At 36.3% G+C, this 25,334-nt stretch overlaps 1 protein-coding gene across 1 annotated transcript; it reads left to right on the plus strand.

Annotated features, from left to right (window-relative positions):
- Positions 1-769: 769 nt before the first annotated feature.
- On the plus strand, positions 770-24,612 carry LOC129279785 (neurocalcin homolog). Its single transcript, XM_064112384.1, has 4 exons — positions 770-1,001; positions 12,054-12,372; positions 16,218-16,486; positions 18,141-24,612. The coding sequence occupies exons 2-4, from the start codon at positions 12,264-12,266 to the stop codon at positions 18,345-18,347; spliced, it is 585 nt and encodes a 194-aa protein (XP_063968454.1). The 5' UTR covers positions 770-1,001; positions 12,054-12,263; the 3' UTR covers positions 18,348-24,612.
- Positions 24,613-25,334: the final 722 nt, after the last annotated feature.

The following is a 25,334-nucleotide window of genomic DNA, read 5'->3' on the forward strand; positions in this document are numbered from 1 at the left end:
TAGAGACGGCACGAAGCCGTCAAACAACTGGAAAAAATACAAATTTCTTTGTTTCTTGAACCTTCCTGTAATCCCGTATCCAAAATTCATGCTAAGACATCGAATGCTAGACAAATTCTGAAAGTGATTGTGAGGTTGTGATGCAAGAAATGTGAAAGACACAGATCACAATTTGATAAGATGTACTGGTAGTGGTACCGTATCGAAGTTTGAAATGTACATGTACAAGAAAGGCAGTGCTGTGTGTGTGTACACTGTGACTGTGAGGTGAGTGAGTGTGTAAATTGCCAATATTGGCGGGACCTTTCTTTCTTGCTAACATTTGTAGATGAATTGATCAAGAACAGCAGATTTCTGCATACTGGTAATCTCTTTGAATACTTTGAAATCTTTAACTTAGTTTTTGTTTCTTCGTACCTCAAATATGCATGTAAATGTGAGGATTTTTTTTTTTTTTTTTTTTTTTTTTTTTTTTTTTTTTTTTTTAGTCCAAAGTTGGGGGTGCGGTTTATACACGGGTGCGGTTAATACACCGTTACTTACGGTACTTATTATTGACCAGGCATAATCCCTTATTATTTCCTCCCTGACCCTGGTTAATTAATGTGTTCCACTGCCAGTAATACTGCCATACACCATTGCACATACACAGATCAGGACATGTGTGAGCACTATGACTGAGGTGACTCGCAAACCATACACACCTCTTTGGCTTCTGTGTGTTATACACAGAATTATACACAGATTTTGTTCATTCACATTGCCTTGTACATGTAAACACACAGATTAATATTTTTTGGTACACTACACGTGCATTCAAGCAAATAGCACTCTTCGTGTTTTTGTGCATGTACGAAACAGAAGAAAAGGAAAATTATACTCTCTCCTGCCAGGTCTTGCATTGCAGCTCTGCTCCAAATTAGTGTTTACATATTTTTTCACCTCGTATGTTTGTCAACAACAGGATATACTCCTCTGCTTTTCCGCTAGTGATTGCTTTTGTAAGTCATCCAACCTTGGTTTTATCTGGATTCTAAACGACAGGAAAAATAAAATTAAAATCAGATCGATATTTGAGCTTGATGATCATTCCACAGTGCAGAGAGTAGGGGATCTTCTGACAGGTTAGGGTACTCTGAATATATTATAGAAAATATTGAATTGATTTGAATGTTCTGGTTCCTGTAATATTGCAGCCTAGCTGGAGTGTTCAACATTGAATATAATCTGTATATGTACACCAGCCTTTGAATAACGTGGGACTGTACAGTGCAGTGCAGTCTGACTGTAGCCAGGATTCAGGTTTGTGCAAAAACCTCATATAATATCGGGTACATGTTTTCTTGCTGTTCACAGAAGGGACTTATTCAATATTTTGTTCATTCTTATTGTGGTAATGCCTGTTTTTTTAATGATTTTATCGTACAATTAGTATGACCACATTGATTTGTCTTTTTCTTTTAATGAAAAATGTTAAAAGCTGGGCAGTTCCACGGTCACGGAGTGACATTCAGAAATTTTTTTTTGCATTCAAACAAAGATATCGGCCATATTTGAATAGTTATTTGCCAAGAAATAGTACCTGACAGTAGTTGCTGAAACCCACTTTTCAAAATAATAACATTTGTTATTTTGATCCACTGAATTAATGAGATATGAATATTCATAAACATGGCTACGGAGTGATGCAAAATGGACATGCATATTTGAGGAGAAAACATATTGCTCGAACTCTGTGAATTGCTATCATAATTTTGATTTATTGATTGGATTCTATGTTGTTCTAGCTTTAAAATGCTGCATTACATTAAGAAATTGGTGTATTATTTCATTAATTACAAAACGTAAACCCATACCTGGTTACGGAGTGACGGTTACGGAGTGACATCAGAAATATCCACTCAACGTAAAATGAACTTATATTTTAAAATTTATGTTTGATATGATGTAAAATGATGACCTTCAGATTATCCAAAAGAAAATTTTACAAAACAAGCAATAGTTTTCTGTTAAATTGAAATTAAGTAAAAAACAATATATGTAGTCCCATGTTTTTTCTTGTATGGTTTGGATTCTCCTATAAGGAGATGCGTAAGAAAAAAAAATTGTGGCTAATTATGTTCCCCTCTTGTATTTATGAAATTCCATATGAGTTTTGATAGAAAAATTTGATCCAGATTTGAAATAGAACCAATATAAATTTTTGGAAAATGTCCACTTTTGCTTGGAATTGCCCAGCTGGTAAAATGGTAAATGACCTGGCCTGGGGCCTACATGTACATATCGGCAATGTACGTTTTTTTCTACAAATCGGATGCATCCGAGAAGGAATCAATAATGGTACGCCAAGCTTCGCGATTTGACATGAGAGTTGGTAAATCATATAACAAATTATTTGTATCCCTACGTACAGTGTATGCAATCAACAAAATTGAAGGTCTCCTTCCTCTTGTTTTTTGAGGGAGGCTGTTCATCTTTCTGTCTGTCCGGTAACTTTTCCTTGTAAATGCGATAATTTCAGTTTAACTTAAAATAACGTAGGCTCATGTAATTTGGTGTGTATATTAAATACTAGCATGGATCCCATGAAGCCTTTTGATTTTGAGGTCCAAAGGTCAAGGTCTTAGTGACATGTTTTCATCTTACCCTTCTGCATTGTAAACGCGATAACTTCAGTTTAACTTAACCTAGGCTCATATAATTTGGTGTGTATAATACTAGCATGGATCCCAGGAAGCCTATTGATTTTGAGGTCTAAAGGTCAAGGTCACGGTGACATGTTTTTATCTTACCCTAACTGCAGTCCTTGTAAATCTGATAACTTCAGTTTATCTTAACCTAGGCTCATATAATGGTGTGTTTGATACTAGCATACAGTAGCTCCAAAGAATTCTATGATTTTGAGGTCAGAAGGTCAAAGGTGAAGTCGCCACCTTCCACTTTTCTCGCTTGACCAATAACTCCATTTTCCACGTTACAGGCGGGTGTTTTGTATGTGCTCGCCTTAGCGACACTCTTGTTACACAAAACAGAGAAAGAGCATTTTTTGTCTCACCTGCATAGCAGAGTGAGACTATAGGCGCCGCTTTTCCGACGGCGGCGGCGGCGGCGGCGACGGCGACGGCGGCGGCGGCGTCAACACCAAATCTTAACCTGAGGTTAAGTTTTTGAAATGACAGCATAACTTAGAAAGTATATGGACCTAGTTCATGAAACTTGGCCATAAGGTTAATCAAGTATTACTGAACATCCTGCCTGAGTTTCATGTCACATGACCAAGGTCAAAGGTCATTTAGGGTCAATGAACTTAGACCATGTTGGGGGAATCAACATCAAAATCTTAACCTAAGGTTAAGTTTTTGAAATGTCATCATAACTTAGAAAATATATGGACCTAGTTCATGAAACTTATACATAAGGTTAATCAAGTATCAATGAACATCCTGCTTGAGTTTCACATCACATGACCAAGGTCAAAGGTCATTTAGGGTCAATGAACTTTGGCCGAATTGGGGGTATCTGTTGAATTACCATCATAACTTTGAAAGTTTATGGATCTGATTCATGAAACTTGGACATAATAGTAATCAAGTATTACTGAACATCCTGTGCAAGTTTCAGGTCACATGATCAAGGTCAAAGGTCATTTAGGGTCAATGAACTTTGGCCAAATTGGGGTATTTGTTGAATTACAGCCATAAATTTGAAAGTGTGTTGGTCTAGTTCATAAAACTTGGACATAATAGTAATCAAGTATCACTGAACATCCTGTGCAAGTTTCAGGTCACATGATCAAGGTCAAAGGTCATGTTAAGGTCAAAGAACTTTGGCCACGTTGGGGGTATTTGTTGAATTGCCATCATATCTCTATAAGTGTATTGGTCTAGTTCATAAAACGTGGAAATAAGAGTAACCAAGTATCACTGAACATCTTGTGCGAGTTATAGTAGTTTTCAAAATCAGCACTGCTGCTATATTGAATCGCGTGATGCAGGTGAGACGGCCAGAGGCATTCCACTTGTCTTTATAAAATGGCAAACAGAAACACTCGTCTTAAAAAACGTTTTACACGGAAGTCTGCTAGTGCGTGCAACGTCAATCTCGCTGTGCGCACCTTTTTTGCACTGCAGTGTGTACATACTGTGCGAGAAAGTTGAACGTCCTGTGACACTTTTGTTTGGTCTACATCGCGATACTTGAAATATTAAATACACCTATTTTGTAATCACTTTTTAACATGTGCACAATGGAAGATCATTGACCATGGGCCAGCCCTTTCCTAGAAAGCCCCTCTGCAGTAGTGATTTGCACCTTGTGTGAGAAAAGGGAGAGATCTATCTTGTTTTATTCTGTGAATTAGCATGTCAATTCAAAGGAGACAATATAAACGCTACAATTTGATTAATCATACATCTTGTATAAAAAATTATAGCTGCTTTTGCCATCATTATAACTAGGCCTGACTTGAAACGGATATTTCAATATTCGGATACCCGACACTGAAAACTGGACGGCGGACGGGTATTTGAAATTTTATCCTGAAATATAAAAAATAATATCCATTTGCACTTATTAGAGTTATATTTAATATTATCAGTTATATTTGAGTTTTGAACCTATCCGATGATGGAGAGAGTCAGCGTGCGCTAATTAAAATATTTATGAAAACCACAAAATTACGAGAAGCTGAATATTTTGGGTTGAATCTGTTTTGCAATCGGATTTGACAAATGTGAGTTAGCGTGAGGCTACTCGGGCTACGGCTACAAATGTAGATCGTATGACTGTGTAAGCTATTAGTAAATGACTATTATTTGAGTTATACAAGTCGGGCCTAGTTACGATCCCATTTAATGGTTGCGAGAGTATGTGTGTTTATTTTTTAGGTCCGATCAAATGAAATAAGATGCAATGAATTTGACCGAGGCGAGTGTAAGTGCGAGTCTACTATAACTAAAAGTCTAAAACCAGACAGGCCTACATGTACATCATTCAGCTCACGCACGTGCTGTCCTGTCTGGACGTGTCTGGAGTGAATCGTCCGATATATATTTGGTCACATTACACTCGCTCCACCTTCAAATGGGATCGTACTTGGAATATTTTCATTTTCATGTCGGGTTTCCTCCCCATTCCCCAAATTATAGCCAAGCTTCTCATTTCTCAACTTCTGAAACATAATCACACTTCTAACAAAGATTCAAGACAAGATTTAATCACAGTAACAGTAACTAATCACTTACATTCATCACCAGTAAGTTTTACTGCAAAACACGTCGATTCACAACCGACCACATACTCGGCGGGCGCACATCATAAACCTTTCTGGCACGATACCGCCTTTTAAGTATTAATTGTTGTTTATGTGATGATGGATATCAAAATTTATAGTGGATATGCCATTTAAACTGAAATAAAGGAAAATGTGTGTTTTGTAATTTATATATTTAAATATTAATTCATGAAAGAGATTTTCAATTGACAATTATCATTCTTTCATAATTCTCATCATTCATCGCTATCATCTTCACCAATCTTGATAATCATTTAAAATCATTTTCACTAGCCATCACTCATCATCATCGTTATTCATTTCAGTTTCACTCTCATTATCATTCATCACAAAGTCCGTTATTATCATAATCACCAGTAAATCAGTATCATAATAATTGACAGTACACATTAAAACATAGTTTCATAGTTTCAAAAATAATCATCTTCATTGGTAACCAAAGTTGCTGTGAGAAAAAGTAGAATTCATTTTGCATTTGATGAATAAATTACAAGAAACAACATGACACACCCGAGTAACCCGATCAACATTTATTTGACGCTTACATGTAAATGGTTTCAAATTATCTTCATTCTTCACTCGCATTGAAAGTCGAGGTAAGAAAATATACGATGAGTTACGCATTTGAAATCATCAAAACAAGACGGGAAAGAAAAACGATCTTAAGCGACACCATAGTGAAATCGCCATCGTTGTCAGAACGGAACTTCACTCCATTCACGGACGGTCATGCTCCAAAACTGATATAAGGTCATGTTTCAAAACTGATATAAAAACGATGGTTTTCGGCGGGAATATATTACCAAAGAAGATTAATTGATACTGGTGATTATATTGGCGACTAAAACTTATAAATTTTGTTGGTGAGTCTTACTGAATTTAATGAGTTTTTGTGACAGGAAAGTGGTGAATCAGTTCATGTCCACGGATACCCGAACCCGAAAAATGAAAACCGTTATCCGTCCACGCGGGCGGAAACCGTTCGGATATCCGTTTGGTGGCAGCACTAATTATAACAAATAGGAATAATATTGATAGTAGGGGAGACCGGGGTTAGTTGGAACATTTTTGACAAAAATGGCTGTAAAATCCAAATAGATTTTATTCGAGAAACAATCAATATATCAGCTTGAAGCATATATCTAAGGGCTTCAAATGCATAAAAATGTTAACTCTATTATGGTTACGGAAAAAATCCACCTTGAACAAGACCATCGCAAACGTTCCAACTTACCCCAATACGTGGTAAGTTGGAACATGGTAAGGGGTAAGTTGGAACACTGCATGGTCGATTAAGAATTATACTAAAACTACTTAAAATTGTAATTTTACATGGTTTTTTTAATAGCCTATTTGCTTTATTTTTTCAAGTTCAAAATATTTGAAGTGTGGATTTGTTGAACTTTTTGTTTTCTATTATACAGCCACTCACGCAAGCAGACTGTGTAGTAGAATTCCGCATATTTGGGTGCGTTTGATTTTACATGCAATAAGTGTACTATCAGCAATGTTATGTACTTCTGCATCAAATTTTCAAGACAAAAATTAATTGTTTATATTTTTTTCATTAATTAATTATGCAAATAAGCATATGAAATTTGCCCTAAATGTGTGTTTTTTTTTTTTAAGTTTTGCCTTTTTGGTGAGAGTATCAATTTTCACATTTATAACAAATATCCACCAAAAATTGCAAAAAATATAATTTCTTATGTATTTTTTGTTTTTTTATTTGTATTTCTTTGTTTTTTCCGATGAACTTTGTCGGGACTCTTTTTCGATCATAAATAGCATAAAATAAATCTATTTGAACCAACAAAAGTAAAAATAATCATACATTTATGACTATTGGTTGAAAACACAATTTGCATTGACCTTGTACATGGAATCACGTTTTTGAGCAATTTTGGGTCCGACATGCACATTTATACAAAATGTTCATGTTTGGTCTCAAATGATGCGCAAGATTTGAAAGTAAAAAGTCAGCGAGCAGTGTAGTAAAAAAAATTCACGCGACGGTGTAGTGACCAAATTTCTTGAGGGGGGCTCAAATTGACCACCCCCAGTTTGATAAGGGTTAATATTGCATTAGGGGCCTACAATAAGCCTTAAATGCACACTCAGACCTAACTGATAAACAAAACAAGCATGGTATACAATACATGTTCAGAAGAGTGTGAAATACTTTATATATTTTTATTCATAATTATGTTTGGGGTAAGTTGAACATGTTCCAACTAGCCCCTTCAATTTTGTTCCAACTAACCCCGGAGGCCCATTTGACGTTTATAAGCTTACAGCACAAAAAAGGGACTTCACCATGGCATATTAATAACCTCATTTTGTAGCTTGGTACAAGTGTCTATCATACCCCAAACTGGCCAACTTGATCTATTAAACTTCTCTGAAATAATAAAACATTTCTGAAAGAGAAAAAATTACTCAGAAGGTCAAAAAACAAGAATTCCTTTCTAACTTCACCAGGCTTGTTGCACATGTGTTGTCTGTAATATGGTGGATGGCTGTTGATAATGACAATAAATTGAGGGCAGTATTGCAGAAATTTATATAAAGACGTTAAAGAAAATTACAATGTTTCAACTTTCCCCGCATTTCAACTAACCCCGGTCTCCCCTACATGTACATGTGGTACATTGTAAATTGCGAGGAAATTGTGCAAGTTTTCAATATTTTACAAAATGTCAAATTGACAATTGACTTACATGTAAGTATGTCGCAATGAATATTTTTCCCCTAATAATAGCTTACTTCCTTCCTTTTTGTGCCATGCAGGTGGTTTAGAAATTTGTAAAACGGAAAAGCAACTCATGTTTTATTGCTCTAGTCTAGATGAATTTGATATCTGGCACAGTGTCATTTTTTTGTGGTTTTCAAAGGCAAAATGTTCATTGTGAAATAATGCAAAATGAGAAATAAAGCAGTTTGCTGGAGTAATTTTCTATTATAAATCACCAGCGTTCGAGCTAGACCCATTTTAATGATCGGCGCTATTTCACGGCATTACAAAGCATTTTTATGTTGAGTTAGCGGTCTTAAAGCCAAAAGTAAAGGAACATCAATGTAATACAATCTGACATTAGCAAAATTTAGCAAATTCTTGAAAATAAACAAAAATGCAATATAAGAATATTCAAAAATGCAAATAAAACAAGATTAAAGATGGAAATAAAAGCAATTTCTCTTTTCATACTACACTGTACATGAGGATACTTATTATGATAAGCCTGTATACATGTACATCCCTTTAATCACATGTTCATTGATTTACATGTACATTATGCAGGGCCCTGCAATAACCCTTTTTATCTACTGGTCCAACCTGTTCATGTCAGACCAGTAGATACCCAGTTTTTCACTTTTCTTGCTGGTCCGATATAAAATAAAGTATAAAATGAAAAAACTGTTTCTGTCATTTTATATATGAATACTTTCCATGTTAAGTTTCCTTTTGACTATAAGTTAACATGATAATATGAACCATGGACAATTGTTGTTGCGGCATTTATTTTTGCCCCCACTGATACATTTATTGAGCATTCTATTTTATTTAGTAATTCATGCCCGCCTCCCCGCTCACGTCTCCCTCTCTTGTTCCCTTTCCTTCTCTTCTTTTCTCTGCCCTTTCCTTTGTATTGTTTGTTGTATTGTTTTTTTTGTCTATAGGCATATCCCGCCACAAGCCTCAGCTTTTAGGGTATACGCCTTCTTCTTTAAACCCAACATGTACATATTTATATTCTTCATAACAAATAGATTTTTGTATGAATTAATGTTGACGAAAAATGTATATTGAAATTGAAGAAAATAAATGTTTACTTGAATTGAATTGAATGAACATCAGTCCTTTCACCGGAAGTGATCAAATTTTTTTACCGTCTACGGTTATATCAGACTTATCAGCATAAATTTGGAGAATTAATAGATTGTATCATGGTTGATTCGGAGTAAGGGCGTGTTCATACTTCCACTTTTCAGGCTAGAATCAGCTTTTTCATACGTGATTAGTCCAAAACATGGTTGCGTCCATGCTTACATTAAATTTAAACGACGTTTCAGAACGCCGATTCTGTCTCCGCAATGGAAGCATAAACACCCCCTCAGGGAATAGTTTTGCTTGACAAATTTGAATAGCATTTTTGGTTATAATAGAAAAGCTCTCAACTAAGTAATGTACAGTCCTATGTAAAAATATGCTATACAAAAGACTTAATGTCTAGCAGTCTTTCAAAAATGTTGAGCAAATTGCGATGCGATATCAGAAAAATTTCCTGTGTATACAAACCATAATTTGCATCTGTGCTGCAGTGCATTGTTCAATAGGTATACATTTTAGACAGTGATCTGAGTTTAATAATTTAACCATTTTCATTTTTCTGATGGACTTTATTTTTAGGTCTTATGTTTTTTTTTTATGTATACATGGTTTCCTATTTACCAAAATCTTGTTATTATTTTGGTAGGAATTTTGTGAAGATGGCATTTCTAATTTGGTTAGAAAAAATGCTTAATTATCGCATTTCTTGCAGTGTATGACCTGGGCCCCATCTTACAAAGAGTTGCGATTGATCCGATTAATCGCAACTATGGAAAGTCAGCAACGTCAACATCTAAAATTACATGTTTGTTCAAAATATTTTCTAGAAATGATCAATATATTCACTGTTTTCTTGACAGTTCAATATGCTTCTCTTTGTTTTCAAAGGACATTGAGCCAATTTCCTACAGGAAAATTATGACATTGATTGATTTCCATATACTTGATCTGATCAATCGTAACTCTTTGTGAGACAAGGCCCAGGGCTCTGTAACAAAAAGGTTTGCAATCAATCGCTAAATACCAATGTACAATCAAGATCATCATTGCTTGCGCACTCTGTTTGAAATACTGACCGGGAGCCAATCAGTGCGGTTCTTTCATATTTGCAATTCATCACGAGTCCAGATGTAGGGAAAACAACTTAATGATTGATTGATTTAAAGCTGAAATTACTTTGCAACAAGCAATGATTGCATTAGATAGTCTTCAAGATCAAGTGGTACAATATCATGCTCCAGTACATGTACATGAACATGTAGATTGATGTTATAATTATGCAAACTATTAAAGGTTTAATGCCATTAGAAAAAAAAAAGATTATGCAATGTTCATGTACGCTGAATAGCCAGCACACTCAAGATTCACAATGCAGATATGCACATGTGGGAACTTGTATTATCATTGCTTGGAAAAAGACTATCTATTTGGCACATACATTTAATTTTTATACAGGAAAAAACACAAAGGCATGTAGTCTTTTGATTCTTTTCTGATCTAAAGATCATTATTTCATTACCACAGCTGGAATCCATAAGTTTTCGTCAAAGCAAATTATTCTGTGGTTGCGCTATTTACTTACATGTAGTAACTGGAATTGAATTCCGATATTAAGGATATAAAGACCTTACTGAGTAAATTGTGATGCAAATATTTGTTTTCGATTGTGGCATGATTACCCAGGGCTTTCAGTTTTTCATCCTGTTTTGGTTTGCACGATTAATAAAAAAGCTGTAAGAGTAGAATTTGAATTTCACAGCAGATTTGTCTTTCTATGTAAGGACCCTTGAATTACTGATATGCTTTTCACACTGCACATATTTTCCTTACCCCCTGGAAATTGGTTGGGCTAAGGGGTCTTAGCCACCCGTATCCCGGGGTTAAGCTTAGCCCACTTCGGTTTCACACTACGTTTTAGCAAAGTGGGCTAGCGCGGTAAATAGCACGGTTCTATCTGGCCCTGCAAAAAAGCAGGGTAAGCGGGATTATTGCATTGCTAGCATTACAATCGCATTGCTACATGTATTAAAGAGATGCAGTGTGAAACAAAACCGAGCCAAAGGAGAAGTGGGGCTAAGCATTAGCCCATCACAAAAGTCAAAATGGCACATTAATCACGTTCTGTTAGGCAAAATCATCCTTATTCATGAGCTCTGCGATAGTCCGGGGTTAAGACGTTAACCCTGGCTAAGCAAATAGACTAGTAGTATGGGGTTATGAAAGACAGTGTGAAACCAAAAAGAGATAGTATGGGGTTAAGGAAATGCAGTGTGTAAAGCATATCAGTCAGAAAGGTGTATAACACTCAGTCATAGTACCTGCAGACGCCCACCTCTGGGTCCCGTCTAGTTACAACGTAGAGTTGTGATTGATCCAATCAACTGAAACTATGGAAATCCATCATTCTCATAATTTTTCTTGCAGGAAATTTACACATTATATCCTTTGTAAACAAAGAAGAAGCACACTGAATTGTCAAGAAAAATACATCATGATCTGAAAATATTTTGAACAAACGTTCATTTTAGATGTTGGCTTTGCTGGCTTTCCATATTTGTGGTTGATCGGATCAATCACAATTCTTTGTAAGACGGGACCCTGGTTCGCGTTTACAAAAATGTGATCTTCCTGTTTCCTAGATCATCCTTTGGATCAAGTTAATATGAAATGATCAAACTTAGCGAAACAATCATGATGTCATGGATGAGTTTGATTATTTTCAAGAAGAAATTAACAGATAAAGAGGGGGGCATGATAAGCAGTATTGAAAATTAAAATTAATTTTGAACAGCTTTATACATGTATATTCCTTTTTAAATATCAAGAAATTTAGGTTATGCTGGATTAAAAAGTGTCTTTAAAAAGTAATTAATTTTAACATAATTTGGCTTTCTTTTATAATTTTTCATGTCTATTTTCTGCTTACAGACCATAAATAATACAAGCTTTCTTGGAAGAAAACATCAAATATTGGAAGGATTCTAGAAATTTGGCCACCCATTGAGCCAGCCAACCTGCAGCATCTGTACCAAGCGAGGGCAGTAGATATAGGAAGTAGACTGCACAGAAGAGGGGGAGAGACGGACAGGCGGAGGGGGACGCGATTCGTGGAGTGACAGAGCGGCAAACTAGCGGAAGATGGGTAAACAGAATAGTAAATTGAGGCCAGAGATGCTGACAGATTTAAGGGAAAACACAGAATTCAACGAACACGAGCTACAAGAATGGTATAAAGGATTTCTAAAAGGTAAGCAGCATTCATGGGTGAGTTGTCATTTGTTCTCACTCAAATTTGGCTACATGTTTAATTGACACTTTTATGCCCTACGTTTTCAAAGATAAGTAGCACAAATTAGTGACTTAAAATGTGTATAGCAAAACCAAAGTAAAAAGGCATTTCTCAGGATTGTTAACCGTTCACCTCATCTGCGTTCAGTGCAGTGGAATGTGGGTACATGTCTTGCTGAAGGAAAACATGCCAGGGCTGGGATTCGAACCCACGTCCCTCTGATTGAAAAACAAGTCATAACCACTAGACCACAACAACCCCATCATACCTACTCTTTTTCTTTCTCTCATACACTCTCCCCACCCCCTCTACTTCTCGCTCCGTCTCTCTATCTCTCTCTCCCTCTTTATCTCTTCATCTGATTGAAAAACAAGTCGTAACCACTAGACCACAACACCCCCATCATACCAACTCTTTTTCTTTCTCTCATACACTCCCTCCCCCCCCCCCCCCCGTTTACTTCTCGCTCTGTCTCTCTCCCTCTTCCTTCATCTATTTCTTACACTTGCTCTCTATTTCTTTCTCTAACTCACTCCATTAATTCCATATCTCTGTTTTTTAATCTCTTTCTCTCCACCCATCTCTTCATTCCCCCCCCCCCCCCCATTCCAACCTCCTCTTTCCATCTCTACTAAATGTAGTATTGAGTGCACCCTAATAGAGATGGAATGAATATGATACTGGAGGCAAGGCCCCCAGTGATTGATGCTTAAATAGATGAAGGGTGCGCAGAATAATGCACAAGGCAAAATTCAAATTCATTCTGCTGCACATCTCATATTATTACAATTAGCATAACCTTTTCTTTGTCATTCCATTTTAGTACATACATGTACATATACTGTACATATATGGTTTATATTAATTTGGTTTTCAAGCAGTTGATATGCATCACATGGGTTAAACCCGTTGGCCCGTATTCTGAAGTCAGGTTTAACTTTAGACCATGGTCTAACTCTGTGCCAAAATTATGGGAAGCCAAAACTCAAAAATTATGCTTATATTGTATATTTCTTATAGTTACTGTTTTGTTTCCCGTTGCTTTCATAATGAAAGAAATATTTCAGTAATCATTCTGAGACGGTTATAAATGATTTGAGCGTCATATGAGTTAATAATAATAATAATGATAGTCAGTTCTTGTATAGCGCATAACACATTATGAATAACGTCTCTATGCGCTTCCAAAGGACTTGGATATTATTACCCTGGCTGTAGCTCAAGCAGCTTTTACGCGCAATTAATAAATTGAACATGTACTAATAGAGATTTGTGTTCCAATTGGCTCTCCATAGTTAAACCACAACTTTCAGCCAGGGTTTAATTTAAACCAGAGTTCAGAATATGGGCCATTTGGTCTACTACTACATGTATCAGCTGGTCTTATTGCCAATTTGCCATTCGGTCTACACTACTCGTGACTCGTGGACTACGACCCACATGTTCAAATGCCAAGTTATTTTTGGTCGAATTTCTACTTTTGAAATTTTGTAATTTTACTTTTACTCATGAAAATTTGGCTCATAACAGTTTATCTATCCATATACAATGTACGTGTACATGTAGATTGTCTGGTGTTAGAGCAAGGGGGTATTTTTTTCCTAAAAGGGGGAAGTCCACCTTAAAAAATATACAAAACCCCACACATGTACATGTATGTGCATGTAATCACAATCAGAGACACCCACATCCAGTGTTATTAAAGATCTATTAATTAGCTTAATAGGAATATTTGCTTTCAACAGTACCTCTTAATATAGGATCCCACATTGTTACGTTGTCAGACGCTGACGCCATCTACACAAATATGACCATCTCAGTGTGTAATTTCCTCTCTTCTGCATTGTACTCTGTATCATATATGATTATTAATTTTTCTTTTCCCTTAATCCGCTTTCTCTCTCTCTCTCTCTTTCTATTCATTAACTCTGGAGCTTAGATTTTTAATTTATCTAATCTACTGATCTTTTATTTTTTCCCTCTTCCTTCTCTTTTTTTGTTGCCCTCGACCTTCATCGTCTTATCTTCTTTTCCTTCTCCCCATCCCCTTTTCCTTTACTTCTTCCTCTCCTGCTTCGTCTTCTCCTTCTTCTTCCCCTCTCTCTTCACTCTCCTCCTTTTCTTCCTTTTTTTTCTAATCCTTGTCATCCTTCCTGTCCTGATTTCTGTGCTGGCTCCTTTTCATTTTCTTCTTTCTCCTTGTCCTCCTCTCATCTTCACTACCCCTTCTCTTTCTCCTTCTTTTTCTCCGGCTCCTTCCTCTTTTCCTGCCCCTTACTCCTTCTCTCCTCTTCTTCCTTGCTTTATCTTCCTTCACTTTCTTTCTTTCCTCCTCCTCTTTTTCTCCTCATTTTTTGTTGTCTTAATCTATTTCTTACAGTACAGTGCAGCGCATCACTTTTTGTTGTTCCGCCATTATCAATTGTTGTCATGCTGTGTATTTTTCCCATGATGATGTTTCTTTCATTTTATACATGCACATGTAGTTTCCCTCCTTTATCATGATATATAATATAAATAATAATAATATACTTATTTATATAGTGCAGAAACTATGTGCATTCTTCTGCGCTGCAATTAAGAGCTTGCAAAATGCTTAAGAACAAATCTAGAAAAAGGGGAAAAAGAAATGTACATGTATGGGAATTATTTGAACTGATAGGTTTTTAGTCTAAGTTTGAACATTTCTACTGATGGACAGGATCTTGTGATATGATATGAAAACTATTGGTTTGTATAAATAATGTAGCTGTTTAATAACTTAACTTATTTCTCCATTGCATAAGTCCTTTTGACCAATAGTAACAAATTTTATTACAGACCAAAAAAAGGCAGAATGCCGCAGGATAGCCACAATTCCATTCAAAGTCTGTTTTCACAATTTTCATTTTCTTCTTGTAATAATATTTGATTTTGTCACTCTGACCTATGTATGGAGCAGAATCCAATTAAACTCATGCAGTGGGCTGCACAGCGCTGCAGTGAAAACTAATATAACAGCGTTACCGTCCCTCCTATGGGGGAAGATGTTTGTAATAATAATGACAGGACCTATCTGCGACCTTCTTTTATTGTTTTGATTAATAGATAATAAATTGAGTTGGCATCTCGGCAAGGGTTGCGTGACAGAAGAGAGGGCTTGATCTTAAATACATTGTAATTGGTTTGTACATGACAGTAATTACAGGGGCCTCGATTTTTTCTCCATCAGCCAATATCTACAGGCATCTCTTTCTCTTTTCCTCTCTCTGTCTTTTTCTCTCTCTCTTCATAAGATAAAAAAACTAACAAGATATGCTAGTTACATGTATGTTTTATTATTATTTTTGCTTTGAGTGTGTAATTTTCACTGTTATTTTTCTTTCTCAGTACATTGACGTATCAATGAAGACTGAGGGGGTGTTGCAAGAAAATATTTGCGATCAATTGCAAATATTCTTTTGCAATTTTACAACTGATAGATCAAAGTTAGCTGTAGCAAATGAGATTAAACTTCTTGTTTCAAGGAGCAACTTAGCAATCAATCACTAATTTTCAATTAACTGCAAGACATATGATTGATTAAGGGACCAAAAATTGACTTGCAATTGATCACAAGTTTCTTGCAACACCCCATAAGTGGATGTTGCAAGAAAATATTCGCAATCAATTATTTAAGTCAAGTTCTTGCATACACATAATTTTTGTGTGTGTGTGTGTGGCATGATTTAATTTGGATTTGAAAATGCTGGTTTGGGCTTGTATGATCATGAATGAAACGATAAATAACAATTCCTTATCTTTGATTTTTTTCTTGTCATCAGACTGTCCCAGTGGACACCTAACCGTTGAGGAATTTAAGAAGATTTACGGCAACTTTTTCCCCTACGGCGATGCCTCGAAGTTCGCCGAGCACGTATTCCGCACATTCGACTCGAACAACGACGGAACGATCGACTTCCGTGAGTTCATATGTGCCCTGAGTGTGACGTCACGGGGGAAGCTGGAAGAGAAACTCAAATGGGCCTTCAGTATGTACGACTTAGATGGCAACGGATATATATCAAGACAGGAAATGCTAGAAATCGTTAGGGTAAGAATTAAGTGGTAATGTTATATGATCATAATGATGATACATGTAATAGCAATACTCGGAGCTTGTATAGCGCATATCACGTTATACAAATAGCAGATATGCTTTAATTTGATAGTACAAAATTTCGCATCGGGGTGGATATTATTTGCTGGCCCAAGGCTTTGTGAAAAGCACTGGCAGTACTGGCGGGCGCGTCGTGGTCTAGTGGTTCTGACTCTCGCCTTTCAAACAGAGGGTCGTGGGTTCGAATCCTAACCATGGCGTGTTTTCCTTCAGCAAGAAATTTATCCGCACTGTGCTGCACTCGACCCAGGTGAGGTGAATGGGTACCCGGCAGGATTAATTCCTTGCATGCACTGAGCGCTGGTAATGGTAGCCTCTTGTTGAGGCCCTGGCGGCTACTTCCCGAGCGAAGCACCGCGGAGATCGATAATCGACACAAATTGGAATAGCATGAAAGATGACATTTTTTCCATATCCTGTGGGTAGATTTACAAACACATCTCGTCCTTTTAGTGCAGATTTAATTTCATCGACCTGCAAATCCTTAAATCGGTCAATATTCAGCATTTTAGAGGCATATTCAATGCTCTTTGATATTTCGTCGTCACTCTTCGCCAAGAATCCACGGGTCGCCATTCAAGATGAGCTCATGAATATTCAATATGACGTCATAGCAGCCCGCGCTCTCATTGGATGAATTTCACCGACCAGTTTTTGGTCGGAATATTGGTAAAAACAATAAAAAACAAAAGAAAGTCGGTGAAATTCGGCTCAGATGTCAAGAGGCCCTGGCTCTGCTTCGCTATATCCCTCGCTTCGTTCGGGAAGCAGCCGCCAGGGCCTCGACAAGAGGCTACGGTGATGGTAGCTCGAGCTGAAGCCGAGGTAATAATAGCAGCGCTTTGTATCCTCAGGCAAAAGGCGCTTTATAAATACAGCTATTATTATTATTACCAGTAACCTATTTAGGGTTCAACCAAGAAGACGTAAAAAATAGGGACAAAAAAATGAAAGTAAAGAAGAAAGAGAATAATAAAAAAAGGAGAGGAAGGAGATTAAGAAGAAAAAAAAAGATGTAAAAAAAAGGTGTAAAAGTTAATTGCCTAGGTTATTGCTACAAATCAAGCTATTTACCGAATAACACAGTGCTCAGGGAACTATACAAAATATAGTAGATATGCAAAAATGATTGTGGATAGATGTTAACATGGCTTGCATGTTCATGGCATTGGTGTGTTTCATAATTCATGCTCCAGTAAGGTTTCTTATAGGCTTGTTTGTTGACTGTTTTTTCCAAAACGTACAAAATGACTCAGGCCATGAATGAAAATTGAAAACCTAGAAAAAAAAAATCATTTAACTGAATAATGAACCCCCGCTGCAGGGAAGATAACAATTAATGTGATTGGTTGACTCATATCTCAGGAATAATGCAAAGCTGTGATGCCACAACATGGGCGCAGTTTTTGCGCAGGTATTTTGAAACACTCAAATTGCAAATATTCATGGTTTTTTAAAGTTTTGGTTATAAAATGAATAAGAATGGATGGTTTAATTTATCGCTCTTGTTTTTCTATTTCACCCCCCCCCCTCTCTCTCTGCTCCTATTTCTTTGTCTTGTATCAATTTAAACACTTCTAACTTCCAGGCAATTTACAAGATGGTCGGCACGGTGATGAAGATGCCGGAGGACGAGTCGACGCCGGAGAAGAGGACGGACAAGATCTTCCGACAGATGGACGAAAACCTAGACGGCAAACTCTCCCTTGGTGAATTCATCAAGGGCGCAAAACAGGACCCCTCGATAGTACGGCTCCTCCAATGTGACCCAAGCGGGAGCGCGGTCACAAAGTGAGGCCGTGCCCCTATCCCCCCTTCTGTAAATAAACAAAGTATGGTAGCTGAGAGGAGAAGATGTTAAAAGAAAAAAGAAATGAGGTTCGAATTCTGCGAGGAAGGATTGGGAATGGAATGTTTGGTTTGACGTAGGAGGGAGCCCTTTGTTGACTAACTCATGATTTAAGATATGGTGTAATAGCCAGTTGGAGGTTAACTTAGGGAACAGGATGGTTGAACTAACAGATTGGTGGTTTCGTGGGGGCGATAGAGTTGAGAGAGGAAGGCCATTTTCTTTCATACGATTCCTTCTCACCAACTTGTGAAAGCCTTTTTATTGTAATATTCCATCAAGTAATATCATCTGAGAATGTCTGCTCTACTTGTAAGAACTCAAGTGATCAGGGGTACGTTTCACAGGGGAACTTTGCCAGTCTGATAACTTCCATAACAACCCTGATTTTGATTGGCTGATGCATCCTGTTGCCATGGGAAATTACCATAATGGCAAAGTTACTGTTATGATAACTCTCTATATTAAACAGGTCACAGAGAATTTTCACAAAATGTTGCTTGGTAATTCTCAACCCAATGTGTTCTTTACCCACTGCAAAATCTAATAAAAAAAAACATGTTACTATTAAAATTAATTATTGGTTCGAAAGCAAGTAATGTACGCCCTTTGATATGTATACACTGTATCATTGTATTGAGATCCCTCCTACTCTAATTAGAAATTAAGATCAAGTATAAAATATATGCCTAAACAGTAGATATTCTGTCATCATATGTATGTATCAATATGGTAGAATGGTGTCTTCAAATTACAAACTATAAAATAATTATCAATCATGTCTATTAGAGAGGTTTCAACTAAAATAAGTAGCGATATGTCACTTTTTGTATCATAAACTCATAATTTCCGATTTGAGGTTTTTAAGTACCTATTTAGAGATCTTTGTGGGTATATTTTTTTCCAAACGTATGTTTTTAATCCTTGCAGTCTAGGTTTTGAAAATTTCTAAATAGTGGCTGATTATTCAAACTTTTTATTGATAACATGACTAAAGAGAACCAGTGAATGGTTTTTTGTGTTTGTCTTTTTTACCTGGAGTTTTGCCACATACTGTATATCGTTAGATAAGGCAGCACAGATGTAAATATAGCTTGTATAAAAAAAAAGATGTCAGCTTACATTCTATAATGAATACTTTTTTAAATGTGCATTACCATCTCTAGTAATAGAATGTTGTAAAGTTAAACTTTATGGGCGATTCCATACGTGTCGTACGGGACATTTTGACAACTAGTTTCCTAGCCGAATTCTCGGGCAATAAAATATTCTTTTTTGTCAATGATAAAGCTATAGTGGGTTGTCATGTGAAAATCTAATAACCAACACAAAAAAATTGATTATGGGTAAATTATTGGTGAAAATGTTGTGTGTCGTACGGGACGCAGAAATGTCCCGAACGACACGCAACATTTTAAGCTCTAATTCACCTATGGACAACATATTTTTGTTGGTTGTCAGTTTTTTGCATGTCTACCCAGTTGTACTTTGATATTACCACAAAGCAAATTGGAAGTTCTTCGTTCGTTTGGACAGCAGGTTGAAAAATGTTGTGAAAATGGCTGATTTTTCTAGTATGGAATCGCCCTTATGGGGTTTGTTTTTTTCTTGTTTGTTTTACATTTTGGGAGATAGTCCAAGCAATCAGCTGTGTCAGTCAATTATCACTTTCATTGTCATTGCCATCGTCATTTAAATAGTTATCATCCCTATCATCATGACCATCATCGTCGTCGTCATCATCATCATCGTTGTCATGGTCTAGTGGTTCAGACTCGTGTCTTTCAATCAGAGGGGTCGTAAGTTGGAATCATAGCAGTGACGTGTTTTCCTTCTGCAAGAATTTTACCCACATTGTGCTGCACCCAACCCGGGTGAGATCAATGGATTCTCTGTGAGAAACGGCAGCTTGAGCTGAAGCCATGGTAATAATGACAGTGGACCTTGGAATAGATTATATCTAGATAAAGCCTATTATTATCATCATCATCCTCTTCATCTTCACTATCTTTATTGTCATTGTCATCATCATCACCATCGTCATTACATGTCATCATCTTCATGTAGATAATTTTATTTTCCATCTAATAAAACTTTTTTTTAAAGAAATTGAATGGACCTGACAAGCCTTATATGAGGCTAGCCTCTAGTATATGCTGCTGAACACCTGCATCTACTTTCTTCCTGAAAAGAGACATACTCTGTTTTTAATCTTTTTTAAAATCTCTCTCCTTCGATTTTTAAAAATTCAGTATGGTAATGCAACATATCTTTTGAAGCACAAGTGACAAAAAAGTAGCGTTTTAGAAAGCGACCAAATTCAAAGATGACCCGTCTCCATTTTCTGTAGGTATTCAGAAGTTGACCAAATCCATTTTTATTGCAAACTTCCATGGCATGTTTGACCTTGTCTTGTTAATATGTTTGTATGATCACGTGAATGCAGTGATGGATTTAAAACCCTCTGACGACAAAGGGCGTGCCTTTTGAGTAGATCTACACAAGGAATTTATTTTTCAAATGGCTAATTTGAAAATTTATCCAGACATTTCACAAATCATTCCATGTTCAGCTTTTGTCAAAGCTTTATTTCTCACCCAACAAACAAGAGCCAGATGAATTTTCAAAGGTAGTATGTCATTTTGAAAGTTGCGTAGAAGACCATCCCCATGTTCACTAAGGAGGTATAACCCCCCCCCCCCCCCGCCACTCACCGCAGCAAAGATAAAAAAAAAAAATCACTTATTCTGCTGGTAATTCAATCATAATAAGCCAGTTCACGGTTAGCTCATGATCAACTTTTTTCAAAATGACCTTTGTGATTTTTCATTAGGATAAGCACTATCATTTTCAAATGTAGATGTTGCGTAAGCTTTACCGGCAGAGTATTTAAATTCTAAGAACAAAAGGCATCGTATAGACCAGGTGACTAGAATAGTACATCAGGGATAAAGTTTGGAAATCTGTTTTATTGTCTGCCTTTGGCACATTTGACTACTGTTTAGGCTACTGTCAAATACCAGTGATTATGAAGGCGCTATTTATTACTCTTCAGCTTGGATGTGATAAAATGAATATTCTGAAAGGAATACATGAATAATCATCAAATCACAAATGCCTATGTTAGTGAATTTGAAAGCCACCTTCATGGTTTATCTCAAATGAACTTTTTCTGCTCGTGCCCAGTTTACAACCGTGAACAGGCTTATTCAATCCTGGTGGTCGGACTGCAATGGCCCAAGCTTTCTATTAAGGCCAAGTGGCAAGTTATTCATCAAGGTATGTAGGATTTTGTGATGATTGTACCGCCGCGATGTTTTTCAGCTGGAATGGTATTCTTGTCTTGCCTGCTGCTGCGCTGGGTCACTCGCATGGACTGCATGCTCTTGGGCACCGTGAGGAGTGTATGGCAAACCTCATTTTTTGTTGCCTTTTTAGATCATCAGTTATATCTATTTCATACAAAATTCTGGTATTGTTGATGATACACTCGGACATATATGGTACACCTTTCAGTAAACTGCTCGTCAAATTATCCCCATATAGTAGGTCATTTACAAGGTCCGTTTATACTAGGTCATTTCCATCCATCCAAAATAAATAGTCTCACTGGTGATGTTCAAGTTGAATGGCTACCATCTCTAATATACCCTTTGACAGTCCAAACTGTGCGCTTGAGAAGATAACCATGCACAAATGTAACTTACAATATATGATCTGCCATTGACACATTCCAAGCATTCAAGTTTGATGCCATTAATGGTCATTTAAACACAATCTGTTTCCTTTTTCATGTAAACTATTATGATGCGACACAAAGTAGTAAATAACTGCTCTCGGAACAATAGCAAAGAAGATAGAAATGCTTGCATTTCAAAAGATGTCTAGATTAACGACAGACAAAAGCTCACTTGTGCGCAACTGTAGTTTGAACTTACAGGCCCATATTGTCAAAAGAGGTTTCAATTGTAGCATGGTACGAAACAATCGACTAGGCAGTTTTGTGTACAAAATTATGCTTGTTCCATCTTGCACACTAAGAAAAATCCAATTACAAATGTACGCTTTTTACAAAGGGTGCTAGATTGAGTAAATTCTTGAATGAATGAATATGATAATAAAAAATCTGCATAAACCAGGGTTATTGTGCCATGGTCCGATTGAACTCTCTTATAAGAATATTGGTCAAAGTGAGTATTTGTTAGGTTAAAAAGTGTTGATTGTACTCATCCATGCATCGCATACATGTATAGCAATTAATGCTGTAAATTTCCTTCTTTGCATCAAATCAAGAGCCCCCCCCCCCCTATTTTTTAACACCTCTTTAGATAGATTTTTAATATCAACGGGCCAAGTGCATCGCTCAGGCTAGATATCAATATGTTATGATTATGTGTCCTGTTGGAATTTCTATTTTATATTGTTTGTGTGAAATCTAGAGAAATGTGCAATTTTGTCGGTATTTCTCCCCCTTATATACTGGGAGACGTACTGGAATATTCAGGGCCTTTTTGCATAAAGCGTCACAACTGATCATGTGACTGATTTCTACGATTGATTGCATTGATTATTGCGTATAATCAGTCGTAAATATCACACCCACATTTATGTAAAGGGGGCCCTGCTGTTTGTTTTCGAGGAATGTATTGTCTAGTCTCCACTTCAGGCATTTATGCTGCATTTTTCTTCTCTCCTTGCTCTTGTATTTTTTTTATTCATTTTTTTAAATAACATCATCTATGAGAAATATGAGTGCCCCAAAATGGTTGAAGATACATTAGATTGAGGTCTTGAACTGCAGTGATATGAAGAAAAAAGCATTTTTGTTTTAAGAATTGCAATAGACCAATCTTCTTGTTGGAAAAGGTAGACTATTAAAGCTACATTCTTGCTTTTATAGGGTAGGATTGACCAATTTTGCCATTCCCCTTCAGTGATATACTTTTTATATGATTCTTTTGACCCTTCAAATTACATAAGAAAGAAAATTATCTTACAATTGCACAAACATGAACAGAACAAGATAAAAATTTGTACAATGTAAATATCTTATGTGTATATTTTTTTTCAATAGCTATCTTATTCATTGTCAAATTATATAGAAACTTTTAAGCAATGCAAGCTGTCATTAGAAGAAGACATTAACTTTTGCTCAATAAATGAAGGAGAATATTACAATTGTCACTTGACATTGGTCTGGCAAGAAAAAAAAGGTATGGCGTATGCATAGGATTTTTATACATGTTGGGTTTTTTTTGTGATGAATATTTTTGAAATGGATTTCTGTTTGATCTTTCTCAAATAAGTTTATATCCATCTTGGGGATATCTTTCTACAGCTTTTATGTCGTTCAGTGTTTTCTTAAGTGCCAAGTTTTTTCTTGTTATTTCCAATTTTTCCTTGTCTTGTCAGTTAAAAAAAAAAATCAAAATTCTTTTCATATTTTAAAAAGGGGCTGAAGGGAGATTGATCTATATTATGGTAGATATTTAACCTTATGATTTGTAATTTCTTGTTTATATTGTATTCAACAAAATAAGGAATGCATTTATTCCATATATGGTTTCCTTTGCCATTTCAAATGCTGATTTTAAAATACTCAAATTATTGAATTATAAGGATATTGATTGGCATCATTTGCTGATTAATGCCATAAGATCTTTTCCAATTTAAATTAAATGTTTACATAAGTACAAATTCTTGTGAAAAGGGAAGAGCAGGGCCCTGTCTCACAAAGAGTTACGATTGATCCAATCAATCGTAGCTCTATGGAAATCCATCAGTGTCATAATTTTTTTCTGCGAAAAATTTGCACAATGTCCTTTGTATGCAAAGAGAAGCGCAGTAAAATTTCAAGAAAACAATGAATGCATGAATATATATCATAGCTAGAAAATATTTTGAACAAACATGCATGATAGATGTTGACATTGCTGGCCCTCCATAGTTGCGATTGATCAGATCAATCGTAACTCTTTGTCAGACAGGGCCCAGATATTCATCAGATCACTCGCAACTCTTTGATGTTCTTGCTTTTGTTTTGTATTGTTGCTTACTGAACGTGAACTGTTCATTTACTGGGGAAAAAATCATTATGAAAGTATTGTTGAGTCGTAATTTGTAAGGATGAGTTTAGACTTGAACAAATGATTAAGTTGTCTGCTGGCCTGGCATCTTTTTGTTCTTGGAATGACCCAATGGGTGATTTCAATTTTCGTGTTGGGCTTAAAAGTGTTAGTGTTGGGTTGATTGTTACACCAACACTGCACCAAACTTGGAATGAACTTGAATCCAGTGCTGGGCCTCACTGGGTGTTTCGAATCATTATGGTGTCAAATCTCAAAGTTCAATCCAGTGTTGGAATTTTGGAATGCAGTCAACATTGAGCTTTTAACACCAACACTAACACCAAACTGGAAATCACCTGTTGATTGAAAGAATGTTGGTAGTTGTATTAAACCTCTGCTCATTAATCTACAGTGTAATTGATAAAAAAAAAAGTAATATGTTATGCATATCTGTAGTTTCTGGTGAATAGGATTTAGCGCTGCTTGGTCTTTATCATGCATTGCATACTATCAATGAAGTTTCTTTGTCATTTACCAGTTGGTTTAATTACTGATTACCAGTTGGTCTAATTTGCTAAATACCAGTTGGTGTAATTGCTTTTTACCAGTTGTCTAGTTCCAATTTATTACTTGGTCTTATTAGCACTTACCACTTGGGTCTATATACATGTATCCGCCCTTTACCAATTGGTCTAGTTGCCAATTACCACTCGGTCTAATTGTTATTTACCAGTTGGTCTAATTGCCAATTACCACTTGGTCTAATTGTTATTTACCAATTGGTCTAGTTGCCAATTACCACTTGGTCTAATTGTTATTTACCAATTGGTCTAGTTGCCAATTACCACTTGGTCTAATTGTTATT

Source organism: Lytechinus pictus, chromosome 17, assembly GCF_037042905.1.
Source record: "Lytechinus pictus isolate F3 Inbred chromosome 17, Lp3.0, whole genome shotgun sequence".
NCBI classification, from domain to species: Eukaryota; Metazoa; Echinodermata; class Echinoidea; order Temnopleuroida; family Toxopneustidae; genus Lytechinus; species Lytechinus pictus.

Excerpts from the sequence above, each read along its gene's own strand:
- LOC129279785 (XM_064112384.1), top strand. The coding sequence starts at position 12,264 with ATGGGTAAACAGAATAGTAAATTGAGGCCAGAGATGCTGACAGATTTA. Across the intron at positions 12,373-16,217 it reads GTATAAAGGATTTCTAAAAG|ACTGTCCCAGTGGACACCTA; the intron begins GTAAGCAGCATT and ends TCTTGTCATCAG. Across the intron at positions 16,487-18,140 it reads AAATGCTAGAAATCGTTAGG|GCAATTTACAAGATGGTCGG; the intron begins GTAAGAATTAAG and ends TCTAACTTCCAG.